General features: G+C 52.8%; 1 protein-coding gene across 1 annotated transcript; it reads right to left on the reverse strand.

Annotated features, from left to right (window-relative positions):
• Positions 1 to 102: 102 nt before the first annotated feature.
• POLDIP3 (DNA polymerase delta interacting protein 3) lies at positions 103 to 22,068 on the reverse strand. The gene is made up of 9 exons (XM_060656175.3): positions 21,960 to 22,068; positions 13,627 to 14,017; positions 12,606 to 12,692; positions 11,370 to 11,465; positions 9,454 to 9,633; positions 8,803 to 8,880; positions 5,912 to 6,041; positions 3,445 to 3,511; positions 103 to 2,486 (listed from the first exon to the last, which is right to left on the reverse strand). Exons 1-9 carry the CDS (start codon positions 22,016 to 22,018, stop codon positions 2,309 to 2,311), a joined length of 1,266 nt encoding a protein of 421 aa, XP_060512158.1. The 5' UTR covers positions 22,019 to 22,068; the 3' UTR covers positions 103 to 2,308.
• Position 22,069: the final 1 nt, after the last annotated feature.

The raw sequence follows: 22,069 nt of genomic DNA on the forward strand, positions 1-22,069 counted from the left end.
AGGTCATAGCTGGTGAGGAGGAAAGCAGAGGCCGATTCCTGTTTTCTAGAGCCAAGTCCCACAAGGCCACTCATCATCTTTTAAGAAAGGACAGCTCAAAGGTAGGAATAACAAATATTTATTCAGAAATGGGTAAGTAACATATAGTCTCCTCTATCCCTTAATGTCTCTTCCTCTCCTTCTGAACAAGAGATACACGTGAGGAATGTGGAGGGGTGGGAGGTGGAGGGACACAAGGATTGGCCCATCACCTTCTCTTCCATTTCCCATGACGACACCCTACGAAGCACGGGAGGCCAACAGGCTCCACCCTGCAAAGGACCACACGGCCGTCCGGAGGACAGGGCCCAGATGGCCAAGAGGCTGCAGCTGGGCTCCGTGAACTCTGTGATCACCAGAGTACCTGGCCCGGGACTGGCGGCGGTGTGTGTGTGTGTGTGTGTGTGGGGGGGGGGGTGAAGCCATATGCAGGCGGGCGATTTACCATCCCTACTTGAAGCAGAGTCCAAGGAGTGATCCGACTGTCCCCAGTACCTGAAAAACCAGGTCCTACTGCCTTGTGGGTGCTCTCATGGATCAAGAAGGGGAAAGTGTAGGAGGAATGTCTTCCAGCTGCTGAGGAGAACTAAGTTTGCACCCGTTCAAAGTGGGGAGAAGGGAAGAAAGGAACAAAAGCAGCATCCTTTAGAGAACTGGAAGCTGGGGCACCGTCAGGTACATTCCTTGGACTCCTAAGGCCCAAGGAACCTCAGAGCTGGAGGGCTGCACAGCGTTCACAGCCTGAGTCCTTCCCGCTTACCGACAGAACTCTGAAAACATGAGTTTCCAGATTCTTCTTCACTGGGCTGGCCCCAAGCAGGCCATGAAAGACTCTTTAGTGTCTCAGGTCCCCTTTACTTCCCAGACTTATGCCTTTCACAACACTCGCTACGGATTCTGTAGCGCTCCAGAGCCCTGCTGCCCAGCTCGCTCCAGCTCTGCCAGCCTGGATTCCCTCGAAGTCCCAACAAAGCAGAAGCGGAGACGGAGAATGCCCCTGGAGCCATTCTGTCCTGGTATTCGGGGGCTGCCCCTGGGGGCTACAGTTTTGCGCCAACTGCCTGGAACCACGCCGAGGGAACAACCTACCAGCTTGCCTGGAAGGGCTGCTCTGCTCTCTCAACACCCCCCACCCCCCGCCACCAAGGCCACCCACCACTCCTGTGCCCTTCACTGCCAAGGCAGGAAAAGACCCCTCTGGTCACGAATGGATGGGTCACTCCCAACAATGGGAACAGTGCCCCTCGGTGGTGGCTGGATCTGTGCCTCTCTCAGCATCCCCACTGTCCTGTAGGCATCTGAAGCCAGAAAAAGCCAGGAGCAAGACATTACTCCCATTCAAATAACCCCCCAGACCCTCAGTGTCACAGAACAATAATAGCCAGACCTTTATATAAAAAAACAAGACAAACCCAACTAGCGGAGAGCTGGCGTTTGCACCTAAGCCTTGCACCCCAGGTATGAAGAGTGCCGTGCCGGGTGAGCACTGGGAAGGCGGCCAGCCCCTGCCCGCAACGATACCGAGAAGGCTGAGAGCTGGGGCGGGGCGCCAGGCATAACCCAAAGAATGGGAACCGTGAACTCGAGAAGTTACCAAGTCACCTGAGACGGCACAGGCCCTCGAAGCCAAGGGCCGGGAAGGCTCTTCCTAGTGGCGCAGCAGCACCCCCCGCCGCCCTTGCCGCGTGGCCCCTCCCGACCACACGGGTCTAGAGCCAGTCGCGGTGAGAGCACCCAGGCCGCCTGCAGTGACCAGGCAGGTGAGCGGCCCAGCTCCGGAGCGGACCTGGCTTCGCTAGGACGGCAGGGGCGCCCTTCCTCACTCCGCTTGGAAGTTTAAAAACAAGAAAGGGGAGGCAACTCCTCCCCCCCTGGAGAAAAAAAGTGTCCTTCAAAGAGGCCCTTCCCTGCACTCCATGGGGCCACACGAAAGCCACCCAGAGAATTTAGGGTATCATTTTCAGACAAGGAATCAGTTCAAATTAGGGGCTCAAATTAGGGGTAGAGACGCTCCGAGCCACGCAAGCCTACCCTGGTGATGAGGTGGAGGGAGAAGAGACAGACTACAGGAAACATTAACGCACAGAGGAGCACGGGGTAGAACACAACACAGAAAGGTGGGTTCCGTCCAGCGAGGAAGCTCTCTACCCCTGGCGACCCTTCCCACGCTCAGGGGCCTCCAGTCCGACGGCCCATTGGTCACAAGCTTCGCTTTAGGAAACAGAGCCACCCTCCTCTGCCCCTGCTTCTGGCTGCCTCACTCCCCTGCTCAGAGTTTGATTTTGAATTCTGTGGGCTGTGTAGTCACAGAGGCCCCTGAGGACTTGAAGAGCGCTTTCAGGATGGTGTCAGGGTCCACTTCGGCAGGAGGGTTGGAGGAGGCAGTAGAATTCACCCTGCGAGGCAACTCACTCTCCTTTTTCACTGAGGGGCTGTCACTCAGCCGTCTGTGGAGAGCAGAGAAGAGTCAAAATCCTTGTCAGTTCTCCCTCGGATGGGGAGGGAACCCACCATTTACCAAGCAGGTTACGAAAGCTGGGCGCTGAACGTAACGCTCTCCGCACCCCTTGATCGCATTACATTCTGTAGCCTGTTGTGATCAGGGGTTTTAGGTTTAGGAAACACTCCGTATGTCCTTGAGGGGTGGTCACACACGTCAGCTTAGTATGGATTTGGAGAAGTCTTGAAGTACGGAAACTGAATTCACTCCGTTTAGCACAACGGTTCCCAAACTTATTAGGTCATTAAAACCCTCATTTTTCAGAATACAACTTATTCCTGGAATACAGCTTTAAAAACTTGTCCAAATCACACAATTCAATATCTAAGGTCCAAATCCTGGTCCTTCTACATTTCAACGTCCGTCTGCCTGCCCCACCGACCTTGGCAAGTCTAATATCCTCCTGAGGTTTTTGTCTCCTCATCTATAAAAGATGTCCTGCCAGGCTACATTTTATGCATCTCAGGCTCTGAAAAATCCTCAGTCCTGGGCCAGACATGTATGTGCAGGTGTGAAAAAAAAACAGGGCTGGCACCGGGTACTGTCTCCATCAGGGTCAATGACAAGGAGGTGGGAGTTTTCCAATCACTTGGGTGGTGCACACAGCTGTACAAAGGACACAAGTGGCCTGCTCTCCACTTCCTTTTTAGGTATTTCTAAATTATAGAGCTGAGGACAAGGTCTTAACGCTAGCTCGTGGGGTCAACCCCTGCAGAAATGACAAGACGTCTCACTTTGTACAAAATTCAGCACTCTGACTGACCACCTGCCATCAGAGTGGAGGAAACGGAACAGAGGAAAGCGGTTCTGCAGGCAAGTTACCCCGAGGAGAAGAGACAATCACACAGAGTAAACAAGGAGATAAGCTCCACTCTGTCCCCAGCACCACTGCCTTTGGAACTTACAGCAGAATGGGCTGGTCTGAGGTGATAACGTTCCCATTCATGTGAAGGTTGCACTTCATTGGTTGTCCTGAAAAAGAGCAAAAAAGAGAAAGCTCTGCCATGAGATTTCGGCCTAGGACAAAAGGCCAAGGGCTGTGACCTCTGCACCCACCACTGGCAGCTCTGGCTCCGTGACCGTGACCGGGGATGGAGCGGCCAGGCTTTGGGGATCCCAGGCTGAGGGCTATGAAACCTCAGCAATGACAGCACCAAAATGCAAAGTGGCCAACATTCCTTGCTTCTAGCAGAAGATGAGAACCGAAAGGAAGGGAGACACTTGAACTCTGTGACGCAGTCTAAACTTCTTTGTGAAGCAGTAAAGGAAAATGTTTACGTGACGAAACTAAGTGAAAAAAGAATTCAAAAGTGAATATACACACTTCTACTTCGTCTATGAAGGATTAACTGTGACAAGTACCACGCTGCTACTTTGCACGCTATGTGACTAGCACTGCAGTAACAGCACAAAAAAGGGGGGGGAAGAAGGAATACAGCCAAGCAGGAGCAACATTTTTATATCTCACTAGAATTCGGTATTTATCTGAAATAGACTCTGATAAGTTACCACAAACACTATAAACCCTTGAGCAGTAAGATAGTGACTCAAAAAATATGGTGAAAAAAATTTTAAAGGAACTAAAATACCACACTAGAAAATAGTCATATAATGTAAAAAAAAAAAAAAAAAAAAAAAAAAAAAAAAAAAAAAAGCCACATTAAATGTGAATGGATTAATTAATCCAATCAAAAGGCAGGGACGGTCAGACCAGATTTAAAAAAAAAAAAATTCAACAATACGCTATCTGTAGGAGACAGACCTTAGATTCAAAGATACAGAAAGGTTGAAAGTAAAAGGATGGAAATAAACATATTACCCAAATAGCAACCCTAGGAAGCTGAAGTGGCTATTCTAATATAAGACAAAACAGACTTTAGAACAAAAAATGTTATCTAGAGACAAATAGGAACATTTTGTAATGATAAAAGGTCAATTCACCAGGAAGAAAACCATTATAAACATAAATGCAACTAACAACAGAGCTTCAAATACACAAAGCAAAACCAGCGGAATTTAAATAAGTGAACAATATAGCTGAGGATTTCAATACTTCACTTTCATTAATAGATACAACCACCAGGCAGAAGACCAAAAAGGAAACAGAAGATTATAAGTCACCTAGACCTAAGAGACATCTACCAGCAGCAAAACACATATTCTCCTTGAACACTTATGGAACAGAAGGAAATTTGGCTAATTCACAAATATATGAAAATTAAACAAAACAGTTCTAAATAACCAACAGGTCAAAGAAGAAATCACAAGGGAATTCAGAAAATACTCAAAGGTGAATGAAAATAAAGACACAATATACGAAAATATATGGGATGTAGTAGCTAAGGCACTGCTTAGAGGAAAACATACACCTGTAAATGCATACATTGAACACAAGAGTGAAAAGACAACCTACAGAATGGGAGAAACTACTGGCAAATCACTTATCTGATAAGAGACATATTAAGAATATACGAAGAATTCTTTTAGGGGTGCCTGGGTGGCGCAGTTGGTTAAGCATCTGACTCCTGATTTCAGTTCAGGTCGTGATCTCACGGCTCCCGAGATCAAGCTCTGCACTGGGCTCCGTGTTGACAGCGCAGAACCTGCTTGGGATTATCTCTCTCTCTCTACCCCTCTATCCCCACCCTCTCAAAATAAACAAACATTAAAAAAAAATTCTTTTAAACTCAACAGTATGCAAATAGCCTGAATACACATTTCTCTAAGATACACAAACGGTGAATATGCACATGAAAAGACACTCAACATCATTCACCATCAGGAAAACGCAAGTCAAAACCCCACCAGCTGTCTATTAGTCTCTGCATTGATGTACGTACGCAATAAATACACAAATTACTCAATAAACACAGAAAGAACAGAACAGTGGAGAAAAGTGGCATGACAGAGTTTCTCTCTACAGGCTAACCCGAGATAAACAATGTGACTCTAAACTCAGTAAAATCAGTAGCTTACTCCCTAGAAGCAGAGCTCACCCAGGTGCTAACAGTTAGACAAGGCTTCAGGCCTTTTAGGAACCTGTTTCCTAGCAGTAATCAGACCAACATCTGGAAGGAGGCGGCTAGGACTCCTGGCTTCCCCGGCAAGACCTCTTAAGAGAACTATCCATGGGGAAATGGTATTTCTCTGCTTGCTAGAGTTATGTACTAGAGCTGGATGAAAACCTGTAAAACAGGCAGCCCAGGGTACTGCACGTCCCTATGTTCTTGGTGCAGAGGAAATCCCAGAGGGATGAACGAACCAGGAGCCCCTCCCCGCCCCCCATCTCAGAGGAAGGCCTGCTCTGATGGCCTGCTGCTTGATAGCAATGAGCAGCAGGACGGTAAGGTGGCTGCTTTCTCCCGGACTCACCATCCAAACACCTGTTGTTATACTTCTTATATGCCGTAATGGCATCATCCTTCTTCACGAAGACCACCTCTGCTACCCCAGGATGGACCAGCCGAGCCCTTTTGAGGGCTCCACACACACAGAAAAGCTCCTGCAAAGAACAAGAGGGGTTAGCATCATCATAGGAGAATTTGGGGCCATTATACTGCCTGCCTGCCATTCACACACTCCAGGGGGCTCTGGGTAGACTGGTGGCTACACTCCAGTTGAATATGCCCAATGCCCAGGATTTCAGGGAGGTGCCATTTTAGGTGCCTCTCACTGTGGGACCAGCCGAGGGGACAAGCTGAGCTGGCAGCAAGAAATGGGTCTGGGTTTATAAGCCTTGGAGTCCCTCCGCCCCCAGCAGGGCATCCCAAAGTCCTGCTTCGGCATCCACTGTCTCAACAGAGAATTTCTCTGAGAGCTCTGTCACGAAAAGGAACATGTAGGCTCATCACAGGTAGTGGATGCTATGTCACCTGGGAATGTGCAAGTTACTTCTCTGACAATGAGTTTTCTCTTCTGGGGGGCGGGAAGGAAGGTCTCACCTACTTCCCAGGGCTGCTGAAAGCCCAAATGAAGTCATTTTTCAGGGCAGTGCTTTGTACATGTGTCACTGCCAGCACCACGTGCTCTGACGCCTCATCGTGTCTTGCAGAGCAGGAGGTGAGGCCAGAGAGGGAACATGGAAATGGCCCACAGAGGCCAACTCCCACCCATGCCGTTTCTTCACTAGTAACTCCTTTCACAAGGTTGTTATGAGGACAAAAAGTCACAGAATGATTTGGTTTATTTTATTTAAAAATTTTTTAAAAATGTTTATTTAGGGGCGCCTGGGTGGCTCAGTCAGTTGGGCGGCCGACTTCGGCTCAGGTCATGATCTCACGGTCCGTGAGTTCGAGCCCTGCGTTGGGCTCTGTGCTGACGGCTCAGAGCCTGGAGCCTGTTTCAGATTCTGTGTCTCCCTCTCGCTGACCCTCCCCTGTTCATGCTCTGTCTCTCTCTGTCTCAAAAATAAATAAAACGTTAAAAAAAAAAAAAAAAAGTTTATTTATTTTTGAGACAGAGGGAGACAGAGCGCGAGTGGGGGAGGGGCACAGAGAGAGGGAGACACAGAATCCGAAGCAGGCTCCAGGCTCCGAGCCGTCAGCCCAGAGCCCGACGCGGGGCTCGAGCCCACGGACCGGGAGATCGTGACCTGAGCCGAAGTCGGATGCTTAACCGACCGAGCCACCCAGGCATCCCTGGAATGATTTGTTTTTAATGATAAAGTGGAAAATGTTAAATTCCAAAACCAAAACGTGGAAGTGAATACTAAGTGTGATCCCAACTTCATCACTGCTGTTCTCCACACATTACCTGTGTCGGTTAAGACGGGAGGGTGGCTACTACCAGCAGTTACTCTGCGTGGTGGTGACCACAGGCAGTCAGTTTCCACGACCCTGCATACAAAGTACCTGCCACCTAGTAAGTGCTCAATAGGGGCGCCCGGGTGGCTCTGTCGGTTAGGCGTCTGGCTCTTGATTTCAAGCTCAGGTCACGATCTCATGGGCCTGGGATGGAGCCCCGTGTCAGGCTCTGTGCTGACAATGCGGAGCCTGCTCTGGATTCCCACCCCTCCCCCCACCCCCCACCGGCCTTCCCCCGTGTGCGCGTGCCTATCTTTCGCTCTCAAATAAATTTAAGAAAAACAAAAACAAGTGCTCGATATGGTAGCTATTACTCCTTTTATAATCAGGAAAAAAAATCTGTTTTAATCCCTTATCAACTCGTGAAGTATTAGACAAAGTAGGCTACAGCCTCCACCGTGCGTACCGTTCACCGGGGAGCCTGCTTCCTTCTCAAAGCCATCACACCGCAGTCACGTTTCACAACCGAGACCACTGTCAAGCGAGGCGGCCACTACGGGCTGTGACTGAATCTGGCGCGTTCATTCCGTGACCTGACAGTTCACAGCTAAAAGAGGACCTGGACTTTTAAACCGATGGTGGGGTTTTTTGGTGCCCAAACGAAAACGAGGCAGACAAGCGGTGCCGGCTGGACCTGGCCGCCTGCTTCCCGGGTTTAGGTTCTGTCCATGAACTAAGGGTGGGACAGGACAGACCAGGGCACTCTAGAAAAGCCAACCACCAAGCAACACCAATCCATCCCATTCCTTTTACTTTGGAATCATCGTGAAAACCCCTGGAGGAGGCAGAAGTTCCAAAGGCTCACAGAAGATAGGAACCACCGGACTTTATGCCACGGAACAAGAGGATCTCATTCGAGACCCATCCAGCACGGTGCCCTGGCCCTGATTTAGAAGCTGTGAAGAACAGAGTTGACACAGCCGGTCCGACGGCTATCTTCTCAAAGACCGGCTTCCAAGGCTGCGCCCCGGCTGGTGTCTGGGAACTTGGAATTTGGGACTCCCACCACCCTGATCGATAAGAGTGGTTCACTGAGCCTAAACTGTGCAAACGATGTGGTTTATGCTGAACACCTGCTTTCCTCTGGGGCATCTTGGAATGCTGGTATGCACTGGCAGAGGGTGCCTACGTAACCAGTTCCTGATAAAAACCCTGGCAATGAATCTGTGATGAGCTTCCCTGGTTTCACGCGACACGACTCGCTGCTGGGAAATAGAGTGCACCCTGACTCCACGAGGAGAAGAATCCAGAAATTTGCACCTGGACCCCCGGCCTTTGCCCCACGAGCCTTTCCCTTTGCTGATTTTGCTTTGGATCCTGTAATAAACCCTGGGCCTGACGTGACTCCACGCGGAGTCCCGTGAGCCCTCCTAAAGAACCAGCAAACCTGGCGGTGGTCTCGGGGGCCCCTGACACAGAAGCGGCTTGAGATGTAAGATTCTGGCAGGATACAGTACTCACCACGATGTCCTCCTCAGTGACTCGAGGGTGCAGATTGTTCACTGTCATCTTGGTGCCTTCCAAGGGGCTGAGGACAGGCTGCCAGACAAGACAGTTACCAGAAGTCACACAACAGCTATGCGCTCAACAGCAGCACGTGCTCTGGGCCAGCGGCCAGGAAGGCCCAGAGGAAACCCCCCTAGAGGGCCCACCACCCCACGCTAAGGGCCGGAACCTCTCATCACCTCCCAGATATGCCAGACACTCTCAGGCCTCTGAGCCTCTCCACGGAATGCCACTCATGTTTCAAGACCCACCCGGCTCAGGTGGACCTTCTCCTCGAAGCCTTCCCCGCTTGCCCAGGGGACCAATGCTCTTTCCTCAGTGCTCCCGGCAGCTCTCCTCTGGACAGACCTCCGTTCTACCGCCACACAAAACTGCCCTGTCTGCACCTCTGTCCTCCCCACTCGCCTGCAAGCGACCGAAGGGCAGGGGCCACCGGGTCTAGGTTTGCTCGCTTGTGAAATGGAGGTGGCCGCGTCCGCCTACCTCACGGAGGTGCCGTGAGGACGCGACACGGCACGCACAACACAATGCCCACCCAGCGCGGGCTGACTCTCCACTGGTATGCTCGCTTTCTCTCCTTCACCTTCACCTTCACCTTCACCTCACCTCAGCAGGCGGCAGCTCTTTGGGAGGCTCCTCCTTGTTCACTAGCGTCCGAGACATGTTGGTCAAGGCTTTTGTTCGAACAGAGGAGGGGAGGGCAGGAGCTGTGTACGCATCATTCTGAACCACTTTGGTGAGAGGGAGGGCCTTGGACACGGAGAACTTGGAACTGCTCAGCCCGGCCTAGACAAGAGGCAGACAGGAATCTGAGGGGCTAGAGAAGAAGGGGAGAGAAAAGCCCTAAGGGGCTCACGACCGCCACCCCCGAGCCCTCCCGGCTCCGCAAGTCCCTTAGAGGTCTGGAGCCAAAAAAGGTTGCAAGGGACTTCCCCAAGGAATGGGCGGGAGGGGAGAAACACAGTTTGTGCTCACAGAAGCCACTCTCTAGTGCAGAAGTCCTTGGTGAGAAACTTCCATGCAGGCCTGATCTGAAGCCACAGGCCGACCCATACCACGCAGACTTTACGAAAACCCTATGATTCGGGGCTAAGCAGAAGGCCGAAAGTTTGGGGTCAAGTTCATTCCCAGACCTGCTTCTCACACAATGGGCTGATGATCAGTTCTGCGCTGGCGAGGCACAGGAACCCACTCTTAAGAAGGCCCAGACTCCCAGCTTTTTGGTCCCCGTTTCGACCACACAGAGGCACCATGCAGACCCCTGGCCCGATCAGCTCCCAGACCGTCAGGGACAGGCTGCCAGAGCTGGCAGGTGCAGACCAGCAGACGCAGTTCCCTCCTTCCCCTGCTGCCCCTGACTGGGGATGTGGTCCCTTGGATATATAAGCCACTCAACTCCCGGGTGATAGCGCGTCTGAGGAAAAAGAGGTCGGAGGCAGAAGCGGCAGGGCCGATTCACCAGCTTCTCTGAATCAAATGACGCGTCCACTCCTCACGCTCGACTCCACATTTCTCAAGCTGCTGAGTCTTGAGAGCCAGTGCAGTGAGCGTAGGGGTTACACACAGGGCCTGGGAGCCAGACTGCTTGAGCTGGAATCTCAGATCCCCTATTTATAAGCTGGGTGATACTGAGCGTATTTAACCTCTCTGTGCCTGATTCCTCATCTGTAAAACAGGAACGACAGTAGTACCCACCTCACCGGGTGGGCGGGAAGGGGAGTCTTAAATTGGTTCACACAAACCCTGCATTTTCTCAATCAGGGTGAGCCATGAACCGAGCCAGCCGACACCCCCCCGGCAGCAGACCTCAGCGACGCAACCAGCGCAAAGGCCCAGTGCCTGTAACAAATCGGCAACCTTCAGCTTCACGTATCACTTTAAGAACTTCAGTGGCAACCAGGAAACTGGTCCGCACATTCAACGCAGTGACAATACGGAGTCTTTGGGTCTCTGCAGGCCAAACAAAGGCCCTCGGCTCGGGTGGCCCCTGGCCGCCCTCCCCGTAACTGGCTATACCCGCTGACGCTGGCCTCCCTGCCATTCCAGATACTGCTCTCTCTGCTTCTCTGCGTGGCATCTGACCAGCACCCAGTCTTGCCCTGCAAGCGGGCCGCACGGGGTGGAGAGCACAGGCAAGGTCGTTTATTCTCGCTCACACCGACTGAGGGAGTCCAGTTTCAAAAACGGAATTGGAGGGAAGGAGAACACACAGAACATTCTGTCACAAAGGAAAGAAAACGGGATTCCCTCCCGTGTGATCTCACACTTCCCCCCAAGTGCCTCCAGCAGCAGCTGGAGGGTGTAGCCCCACACTTCACTAGCTGCGGGCCCTTGAACACGATCACCGGCCACTCTGGTCTCAGCATTTATGAAACCAGCCACTGGATTAGTTCCAGTTCTGAAAACCTTAGGACCCGAAGGAAGAAAGATTTCGGAACTGAAAGGCCATACACTCGCCCACGTCTCCCACCCACCCGATCTGCTATGCATGGCGAGCGCAGGAAAAACATAAAATGCCTTACCACGTGGTGGAGAAAGCTGCTTGAGGCTGCAAATTTCATCTGTTTACTGGGAATGGGGGCTACAGCGTCATCATCGTCCTCCAGGTCATATACATTCTGAAAAGAAAGAAAGAACAGCTAACGTGGCCTGCAGACTCTCAAGAGACCTTTGGAACAAGGACAGCAAGACATGGAGCTGAATGATGGATGGAAAAGCGGGTGTGTGTGGGGGTGCTTGGGGAGACTGGCCCCGGAGGCCAGGGTTCAAATCCTGATAGGCTGGCTCCTCACCCACAAGGACCCCCACAAAAGTGCTGCGACCTCCAGGTACATTAGAGTTTCCTCTCCACAAGTGGGCAACACCTAGAAACACTTATGATGTTTGTTTACAGTCTTGGCTTAGAAAGTCCATCCCAAGCAGTCTGGCCTACAGAAATAAATCCAACCCCGAGAAAGAGCTCTAGCCACAACAATGTTCACAGAAGGATTTCTAACAGTGAAAATGACAGGAAAATGGCTTAAGTAAACTGGAACATCAACTCAAAGGACTATGCAGTTATTAAAAACGTTCACAGTAAATGTGAATCAGAGAACTGCTTGAGTTATAAGTGCAAACAGAATGACAGAAAATCGAATAATAATATAACCACAACTACAGCTATGCATTAACTAAACAATAATGACACTCAAAACAAAAGGAACCAGGGCAGAATTTCAACAGCAGCTGGCTTTGGAGAGCAGGACCAAGAGGGATTTTTTTTTTCCTTTTTAATCTTTCTCTATTTTGCAGTGTTCTGAACTAAGCACATACTACTATTTTTAATGTTTATTTTTGAGAGAGATAAAGAGACAGAGTACAAGCTGGGGAGGGGCTGAGAGAGACAGACAGACAGACAGACACAGAATCCGAAGCAGGCCAACGCGGGGCCCAAACCCATGAACCGTGAGACCATGACCCGAGTTGAAGTCAGACGCTTCACCAACTGAGCCACGCGGACGCCCCCCGCACATACTACTTTTATAATAAAAAAGAGAAGACTTTCAATCTGCCTCTCTGCCTCTTAAATACTCACCCCCCCCCACCCCCATAAGAAGTTTCTTTTTAAAAGTCATAAACTGCAAGAAGCTAAATGTAATTTCTCCAATTCTTCACACTGGGAACCTTGGCCAGGCCTCAGTTCATCCACTCAGAAGAGTCCATCAAAACACACACGTGTGCACATACACCCACGCGTGCACACACACTCTCTCTCTCACCTGCTTGGCTGGGTGGTTATTGACAACATTGATCCTCATTCCAGCAGGATGGGTGTGAAGGGGTGCCATGGCCTTCTGCTGTGGAACCTAGAAAACCCAGAGACCAGAATTCATCCCCTGGGGTCCACACGTGCCCTCCGTGCGTCAGCAATCACTGAACTTGAAGTATGGTAGCGCTCAGTTTGGGTCTGTGGTAAAAAGCCCTAGAGTGCCTCATGTCCAAAGCAGGAGTGACAGAAAGCCTCGTCACCCTGCTCGACGAGCCGGACTCGATACATCCGCAGCCGCTACTCCTGTCACCAAGGTTGCTGCGAAGGTTGAAGGATACTGTTTTCGCCCCCCTGGGCAGCTGCGCTAGCGGCCAGGGCACGGGACAAGGAGTCGGGTGTGACCAGGCTCCTACCCGGTCCTCCCATTCACCGGTTGCGCTAGCCCTGGGCACCATAATTCACAATTGAGACCTCGAGTCTTCTCTTATAAAACTGGGGTAATGGGGCGCCTGGGTGGCTCAGTCGGTTGAGCGTCTGACTTCAGCCCGGGTCATGATCTCACGGCTTGTGAGTTCAAGCCCCGGGTCGGGCTCTGTGCCGACAGCTCAGAGCCTGGAGCCCACTTTGCATTCTGTGTCTCCCTTTCTCTCTGCCCCTCCCCAGCTCACGCCCTCTCTCTTTCAAAAATAAATTAAAAACAAAACAAAACAAAACAAACAACTGGGGTAATGATCCCAGAGTTGCAGGAGAAATAAGGTCATAGGTGGTAGTGCCTGCCACACAGCACGTGCTCCACGGCGTCCGTCCTCTCCCTGCTCTTCCCTCCATCGCTAGCTCTCTTGAGGACGTCACTTACTTCTGCCGCAGCCCCCTTTCCTCTCCGCGAAACTCGCTGAAAACCCCGCCTCCCTCACAGGGTTACTATCCAAACACTCGGGAGAGCTGTCATTTTGGCCAACCGCTCCTGGCCCCCACCGCCTGCCTGCCCGAATCTACAGTTGTTCCCGCCTTCCCAGGAGAGCCACGCCTACCTGGATGGTTTTGGTGAGCTTCAGGGCAGGGGTCACTGTCCCAATGGGGGGGCTCATGAAGGCGGCTGGGGAGTTCCGCTTCAAGCTGATCTTCTCCCGGGCATCGGCCACCTGGCGGGGCTTCTGGGGCACCGCGCTCTGCTGCTTGCGGGAGTTCAGCATCTCTCTGGCATCCTGCACTTTCCCTTTGATCCGGAACCGAGCATCTTTCTGCAGAAGCTTTTCCCGGGCATCCTTGACTCCCAGCTTGAGCCGGGCGTCCGAGAGGCCGATCTTCTGCCGGGCATCAAACCTCTGCTGGAAGGTGGCTGTGCGCGCTGGCTGGCTGAGAAGGCTCTGCTGGGTCCCAACACGAGATCGAACACCTCCAATTCCTGGTCTGGCATTGAGACTGCAAGTACAGATTGCACATTAAGTGGATCTGGGTGTCGAGAGCGGCCCGTGGAAGTAGAGCCATCGTAATACTGGGAAGAGAGGGAGTTTCTGGAGAAACCAGAAGTCTGCTCGCTGAGCAAACAGGCTTATGTTGAAACTTCTTTTCTGGTTCATGACTTTTAACTTTGCATTGCAAATAAAATTCGGAAGAGGGGCCTGATGGTTTCGATCACTGGGTAACACACTGGTTTCCTCCCTAGACCAGGTGTTCTGAGACGTCATTAGGAACAATAACCTCCAAATGATGCTGGTGCCAAAAAAAGGCATATCCCCCAAATAGTGTAACCCCACACAGGGGAAGAACAACTTCTGTTTCCAAAGTTCTTCACAGGCTTGCTCTCAGTCAGCCCTCTCAGCACCCTGTGGGGTGGGTCAAACCGGCTTGGAGAGATTCGATGATAAACAAAAGACACCAGCCTGCCTTGGGTGGTCCAGGTCTCCAGGGCCAGCACAAGATCCCCACTGGGCTGGGAGCAGGAGCCACCCGCTAACAGGTAGAAAAGAAAAACAGCCACTTTGTCTGAATTGTTTCCACTCACAACACTTCTGACACCAAAAGTGTGGGTGTTCTCCTGACATCAACCCTTCTCAAACTTTCTAGACGTCACCGGGTGTCCTATGATTCAACTCTGACACAACATACCCAGAGTCTGCGCAGACCCCACAGGTTACGGGCTCAGTCCCGCGAGACGGCCCTCACTTCAGATGCCACTCCCAAGTCCTGGGCTTCCCATCCTTCTGACAGACTAAACCTGAGGGGACCCACGCCCGCTCCTCAAGTTCGGTAAGTTGCTAGAGTGGCTCACAGAATGCAGCAAAAACAGTTTACGCGCTACCATTAGTTTGTTATAAAGGATACAACTCAGAAACAGCCAAATGGAAGGGGTGTGGAGTTCCCATGCCCTCTTGGGGTGCACCACCCTCCCAGCACATACACGTGTTCACCAACCCAGAAGCTCCCCAAATTCCACTGTACAGGGGTTTTTATAGAGGTTCCATTATGTAAGCAAGGTTGAATGGCTGGCCATTGAGGACAGCCTCTGTCTCCCTGGAGGGAGGAGGGCGGGGAGGACTGCAAGTTCCAATGAACCATGCCTAGGTCTTCCTGGTGACCAGTCCCCGTTCTGAAGCTAGCCAGGGACCCAGCAAAAGCTACCTCATTAGAACAAAAGATGCTCCTACCACCCTTATAACTCAGGGTTTTAGGACCTGTGGGCCAGGAACCTGGGATAAAACCAAGTACGTGTTTATCACACTCTGCAACAAGAATGTCAAATCCAGAAACTGTTAAAATCGGAAATGAACCAGACTCCATTACACAGGCCTCATTTGCTTGCGGGGTTCCTCTGTTGGCCCTTCAGTGGCTCGTGAGTAAAGAGAAGGCTCTTCCAAGTACAATCCTGGAAGTCCTTCCTGGGGTCCGCAAGCTTCTCCCTCACCCCCCCTGCCCACCACACCACGAGGCCGGTCTACTCCAGCTGCTGCCGCCACCACCGCTGCCCCCACCCTCGTGGCGGGTGCCCTGCCTGGGACTCTGGCTCCCAAGGCAACATCTCCTCTGAGGGAAACCCTCCTTCTCTGCTTGTTCCGGGACAGCCCTCCTCTGTGCCTCCAACTCCATCTGCTTGTTTTCTCTTCCCCACTGGACTGGGAGGGGAGATCGGGGCTCATTCTGTTTCAGGGCCCGGTGCTTTACAAGCGGTGCTGAAACCTGGCTGAGCTAAGTTAGAAACTCTGGTGGAGCTGCTTCAAAACACAGCTGTCTAGACTCTGTCCTCACAGCTCCTAAATCCAAAATCTGGGTGAAGGCCTGGGCATCTGCACTTTTGACTCCATAGGTGGTCCTGGATTAGACGACGGTGTTCAGAATCTCGGACCTGGTGTCAGGAGGCAAAATTCTGCTGAACAAACAAGTTCCCGTACGGCCTCCCACATCTGTGTCCAGGCCTCCCAGGAGGCCTCCTAGTACTCCCGCGGGCCTCCGCAGCCGCCTGGGGACTGTCCCGCAGCTCCCGTGCTCACAGCAGGAGCGTACCCAAAGAACCAGCCAAGGCAAGCCTGGACTTTCACCCGGTTATCCTTAGACTGGAGGAAACACACCTGCTGCCCCCAGCATGCCAGAACGCTGCCCGAGACCGTGATGCGCAGACCAATTTTCTTTGAAAAACAGCAAATTATTTTAGGATTTAAATACTTTCCAGTGGGTCTATACAGGAACTGGGTGGAAGAGACAGGGAAAGGATCATTTACAGAACTGATCCGATTAGGTTTAAGGTGGGGGTGGGGCTGCTTGTCCGTCCCTGTCCCATTTTCTCCTGTAGAGGCAGGGGCTTAAAAAATAAATAAATAAATAAATAAACAAACAAATAAATAAATAAATAAAAAGGCAAAGCCAAAGGGCTGGGGTGTTTAGGGAGGCCAGGAAGCACGATGAGGGAGAGAGGAACAGACAGCACCCCCCACCCCCCTGGAGTGGCCTGCCCTCAGTTTCAGGGTCAGCGAGGCCTCGGCAATAGTGGAGCTGGGCTTTCTGGCGGCACCGAAACCCACAGCTACTGGAGGGGCCCCTGGTGTTTATGGAGGGAACAACACACGCTTCCTAATAAAGCCCTACCCGCAGGCCCAACTAGCTGGTGAGGTGACCCCACTGTTTTTGTTTGTTTGTTTTTTAATGCCTTCAGCTCCCTACATCTCCCTACACCCATCAAAGAAAAGCAACAGGCTGTCCGTGCAGACCAGGAGCTACGACTGCAGGCCTACTCATAAAACGGGGAAAAGGATTTTGATCAAGCTTTACTGCCCAGATCCAGGAGAAACCAGCGTCAGTGGAAAGCACTCCAGATAAAACTGTCTGCTTATCACACAGGGGACCTCTCTGAAGCCACAGGCTTTGGGCTGGGGAATCAAGTCACCACAGAGAGCATGGTGAGGAGCACTCCCGCTCTAGGAGAGGAAGGCTCACGCCTGTGGGGACACCACGAGCCGCCAGACACACCTGTGGGGCAGCGAGAAGACTTAGACGCGGCCCGGGTGTTTGGGAAGAGCAGAGGGTGTCAAAGGTCACACAGACAGCCCACCGTAGCCTGCAGCCTCTTTGCTCTCGCAGCAGCTCCGGTGGGTTCCCCGGTTCCTGCCCTCCTGAGCACTCCCTCCTCGCCTCTCCCTTACCGCCTGCCTCTCCCTTACCGCCTCCCGGCTGGCCGGAAGCTTCCCTCCTTGGGGAAGGTCAAGCCCAAGTTGCCGGCGCTGAATCACAAGGACCTGTTCCCAAGCCCGCACCTCCTGCAGCACTAAGAGCCTCTGTAAACCCTGCCATCTCCTCACCTGGGTCAGCCCTGCACCAGGGGAATAAAAAAAGGCTCCAAGAGCTTTCCAGTTGTGAGCTCCCGCCAAGTGGTGTCAGGGACCCTACAGCTGCCCCACCCCCGTATATTCTCCTTTCACGCTCACAACTGTGAGGATTAGGTTATTATCCACATTTCACAGAGGATGTCCTGGTGAAGGCTGGTCTTCACTGCATCTACTTAAAGCACCAATAAATGAAGCATGGGTCAAGGATAAAGACCAGAGACTGAGGGGTTGAAGAAGGGGGAGTGCTGTCCCAGGCTACGGAAGATCTTAGGCCCCCAGACCCGTCCAGGACCACAGCACACTCCCTAGTGACCAGGGGGTGAGCGCACACACATCGAGCGTGGCGCGGCGTGCCCACTCTGGCCCCACGCGCCACGCTGCCTGTCTGGCAGGAAAGGCCACCGAGATGCCTCGGGCCGGTCTTTCTATCCCCGTGAACAGCACAAAAGGTCCATCGGGGAGGGAGGGCACGTAGTTGTGGATGTGGGAGCGCGAGTGAGCCGCTTCCCCGCAGTCCCCCGCACTCAACCCCCAGTCCTTTCAGCTCCTTTCCCAGCAGCTTTAGGGGCTTCAGTGTGCAGGCTTTTTATAATCGCCGCCCCTCCTCCTGCATGAAAGGACAACCATTCATCCCGGCGGGCAGCAGCGCTGGGTACAAGGCAGGCATTAGTCATCAGGAATTTTTCAAATAAACACTCCCGCTAGGTCCGGGTCTCCAAAACACAGAGCCCGCGGTGTGTTACCCTCCGGTTCCAAGAACCGCCCGAGGGCTCCCTAACAAAGCCCAGCCCCTCAGCGGAGCCTCTGGTCTGGCCCGGCTTCCGCCTGCAGCCTCACTGCAGACTCGCCCCGAGGTCCCCGAAACACGTTCTAGCCTCAGCACTCGTTGGGAAGGGGCAGGGGAGGTTCTGAGCAAGTCTCTGGACTCTGAACTGCCCCACCCGGCTCTGCCCTGGCTCCGGAGCCCCACTAGTACTCCACGGGGTCCTGGGGAGAGCGCTGCGGGTGAGAGCCAATGCCCCCACCCCGGAATCTCAGCGCCTGCCCCGGACCCCACTGGAGCCCGGGTGCTCTCCCCCACACCCTGACCCGAGCCGGCTCTGGACAGATGTCTAGTCCAAGGATCCGGGCCCATTAGTGGGGCCCTGGGTTGTTATTATAAAGTGGATTTTAATCCACGGGCATCTCTGGGTCAGGGTTCATGTGTGTCGAGGTCATCTTTATGTGGAGGAAACACACTTTAGTTCTGTTACACGAGAGTCAGTTCTGAATCAGGGGCTTCACGGACACAAAGAAACAAGATACCATCCCCTTACCCTCCAAGAGACTCTCGTGCAGATGTTTTGTTTTAAATCACAATTCTTCCCCTCCAAGTTACAGAACGACTGACTTTCCTCCTCTCTGCTTCAGGTCTACAATTCCTTTATCTTATTTCAACAAGGAAACAAACCCCAAGTACCAGGAACAGAGAGCCCTGGCCTGAAAAGGAGACTAACCTCCTTCCCCGTGGCTCCCAGGACTCCCCAGACAGGGCATCTGGCCCAGAGCTGCTCAACTCCGGCATACTCAAGGTCCAACCTTCCCACTAAGGCTGCTTGCCACCTTAGAGGAACCTTCCCTAACCAGGAGGCGGCAGTGAATGGACAGCTGTCATCTGAGAGCTAAACTCAGAGCGGGCGACTTTGCTAACGTGACCAGCAGTATGCTCAGATCTTAAGGAAAAAAACGACGAGAACGGGCCCGCACTGCAGCTGGTGCCCAGTGCCCTCCCGGGGAGACTCATCCGTGGGCCTTGAGCAACTGAAGTCCCCAGGGAGTTCTGTGCAGGGGGAAGGACAGCGCCCCGCCATGGCTGAGTGAAGTATCATTCTCTCCCTTTCTCTATTTTCACATTAATCATGGAAATCTTTTGATTAATGGGGGGGGGGGGGGGCAGGTAGTAACAAGCATGACCCCTTTCTTGGCTCACAAGGTGTGATGAACACAAAACAGAAAGACTGCTCTAAAGAATGAATACATTCCATGACCTGTGGGGAAAGAGGTGATTTACATCTTCACCGGTTCTTTTGCTATTTCCACTAAGAAGAAGAAAGTTTTCGGGGACAGTCGCAGGTTCCACATAAACCATCAAGCACAAGGGTCTTCCTGGGACCTCCATGCACCATCATTCCACAGTCCCAGGAAGGGGACAGTTCTTCCAGCAAGCAGGTAGGACAGAATACAGTTACTGTAGGAAATGACATTTGTTCACTGAAATAAGCTCAGACCTTTCAGTTCTTGACAGGGACACCCTGGCTGTAGTTTCTGTTGGCTTTGCAAGTAAAATAAAAATGAAGTTTCCACCAGGTTTAATCCAAACACAGCACGCATACTAGTCTCTGTCTGCACGGTCCCCCCTCCAATCTTCACATGATAGCAAAGTAATACTATCTCACGTATCGTGACACAAAATTGGATGTTGCTTCTTTACTTAAAAGCCTTCCATAATGATGACCATAACTAACATGTATCAAACACTTAGAACCATCAAATACTCTGAAAGTACTGTAGACAAATTCACTTAGTCCTGACAGTCACCCAAGAAAAGAATTATTATCCACATTTTATAAATAAGAGAGGTAAGGAATGGTTAAGTAACTTGCACAAGCTCATGTGGACAGTGAGAGAAGGGAACTCAAACTTCACAGTTTTGACTCCAGGGTTACCTACCGACCCACCCACCCCCCACCCCGCATCGGGGGGAGGGGTTTGGGCATCTACTCCTTTAAGGAAAGATCCACGATAATTGCCAACGTTTGCCGAACACTCACTACCTGGTACAAACTTTAAAATATACATTTTTGTATTCTATCCAATCTTCTCAGCAACCTGCCAGGAACCAGTCTTACAAACGAGGGAGCTGCCCAGCTCAGAGGTCATCTCGCCAGGGAGGCACAGAACCCAACAACGGGCCCAGAAGGGCACCGGGCCTGCCTGCTCGCAGACAGGTGTTCATCCCACGGATCCCCCACCCAATGCCCAACATGAGACTCTGCGCACCTCCACGCTAAAAAAAAAAAAAAAGTACAGACCCAACAGACAGTACAGACCGCCCGCAGTCAGGGCCGTGGGGGAGCTGATGGCATATGCGTGTCCTGGGAAGCTGGTTCATTCAGCAACTGTCCAGCAAATCTATGAAACCCAGATGGATTCCCAAGTGGCCAGAGGACCCAGCACCAATTCCACACCAGTTATTGGAGGGGAAGACCTAGGAGAGAACAGCTGCGCAAATTAATACTTCCTGTGCGCCTGTTGCAAAGGAGGAGCCAGGTGGAGTGCTGGCTGCTGAGTTCTGCAGAGGAGGCAGCAGGTGTAGTGGATGTGCGGGTGGGGGTGGGGGGCTGGGGGTGGGATCTCCCTTTCAGTTAGCAACAGCAAGGATCTATTTTCTAGCCACAGGCACCAGGGGGATATTAATAAACATCTGTTGGGTGAATGACATGGGAGAAAACAATATCTACAGCCAGTTTAGGAAGACACCTGAATTTGTGCTGGAGAACTGTTGGCCACGTTCCCACTTACTTCTTCATACAGCTGAACTGGAGCCCATAAAGGCTGGAAAGGACTAACAACACTTAAGGGTCCAGAGGAAGTTTGGGGCACATCACTGCAAATCGTCTCCTCACTCAGATCCAGAACAGTCTACTCTGACAACTGGGAGTTACAGGCACCGAGCCGCTCTAACCTCCAGCCAGTTCCACCTGTTTTTCTGCCCAGGCCTGAGGTCAACTCAGCCAGCTGCTAAAGGGCACTCAGCCCCGATTCTCAGCTCTTCGTGGCCTCGGGCAAGTCTCTAACCTCTCCCGGCCTCAAGCTCTTCATCTGCAAAATGGGGAAAATATCAGTACCTGGCCGGTACGGTTGCGAAAAGAGCAAATGGGACAAGAGATACTTGAAAGCGCTTGCAGAACTTGAAACGCCGCACCTCGGAGGCGAGCGTTAGAGGCAGCGGGGCCGGGAAGCGCACGCCAAGATTTGGACGTGAAGCTCTGGGTTTGAGTCTCGGCCTCGGCGGTGGCGGTAACAGATCGGAGGAGTCCGAGCAACTCACTTCCCCGCTACACTTCAGTCGTCCAAACTCTAAGGCGGAGCAGAGATCGTGGACGGCGGGGCCCACGTGCCGGTCTTCCCACGGGAGGGGGCCGTGCGCGGAGACCCCCCCCCCCCCGGACCCTTCCGTCGGGGACGGCCCCTCCCCCCGCGCGACCTGCCCCAGCGCGACCCCCACCCCCCACCCCAACCCCCGGGGCCGCTCCCACGAACCGGGCGCCCCGGCCCCGCCGCGGCCAGCGGCTTCCCTGGCCCGCCAGGGCGACGGCGCCTCCAGCCAGTGGACGGTCGGGCGGCCGGGCCCGCAGCGGCGGCGGGGCCTAGCCAATGAGGAGCGCGGCTGCGGCAGGGGGCGGGCGCAGACGGCGCTCCGCGTCGCTCCCGGGCCGCTCCCTCCCCCGCCCCGAGCCCCGCTAGGCCGCGGGCCCTGAGCACCGAAGGGAGAAAAGGCTGCTCACCGCCCCTTCGTCGCAGCTCCGCGCTTCCGGATGAGCTCGTCCAGGGAGATGTCCGCCATCTTGCACCGCCGAGGGAGCCGCGAGCCGCTTACACTCCAGCCCTCGAGCCC

Source organism: Panthera onca, chromosome B4, assembly GCF_046562875.1.
Source record: "Panthera onca isolate mPanOnc1 chromosome B4, mPanOnc1 haplotype 2, whole genome shotgun sequence".
NCBI classification, from domain to species: domain Eukaryota; kingdom Metazoa; phylum Chordata; class Mammalia; order Carnivora; family Felidae; genus Panthera; species Panthera onca.

Bases quoted from the DNA above. Each gene is read 5' to 3' on its own strand.
- POLDIP3 (XM_060656175.3), bottom strand. From the start codon at position 22,018: ATGGCGGACATCTCCCTGGACGAGCTCATCCGGAAGCGCGGAGCTGCG. The intron at 6,042-8,802 runs GTGAGTACTGTA...TGTTCTTTGCAG, and splicing joins TCACTGAGGAGGACATCGTG to GAGCTTTTCTGTGTGTGTGG. The intron at 2,487-3,444 runs GTAAGTTCCAAA...TGCTCTCCACAG, and splicing joins TCAGACCAGCCCATTCTGCT to ACGGCTGAGTGACAGCCCCT.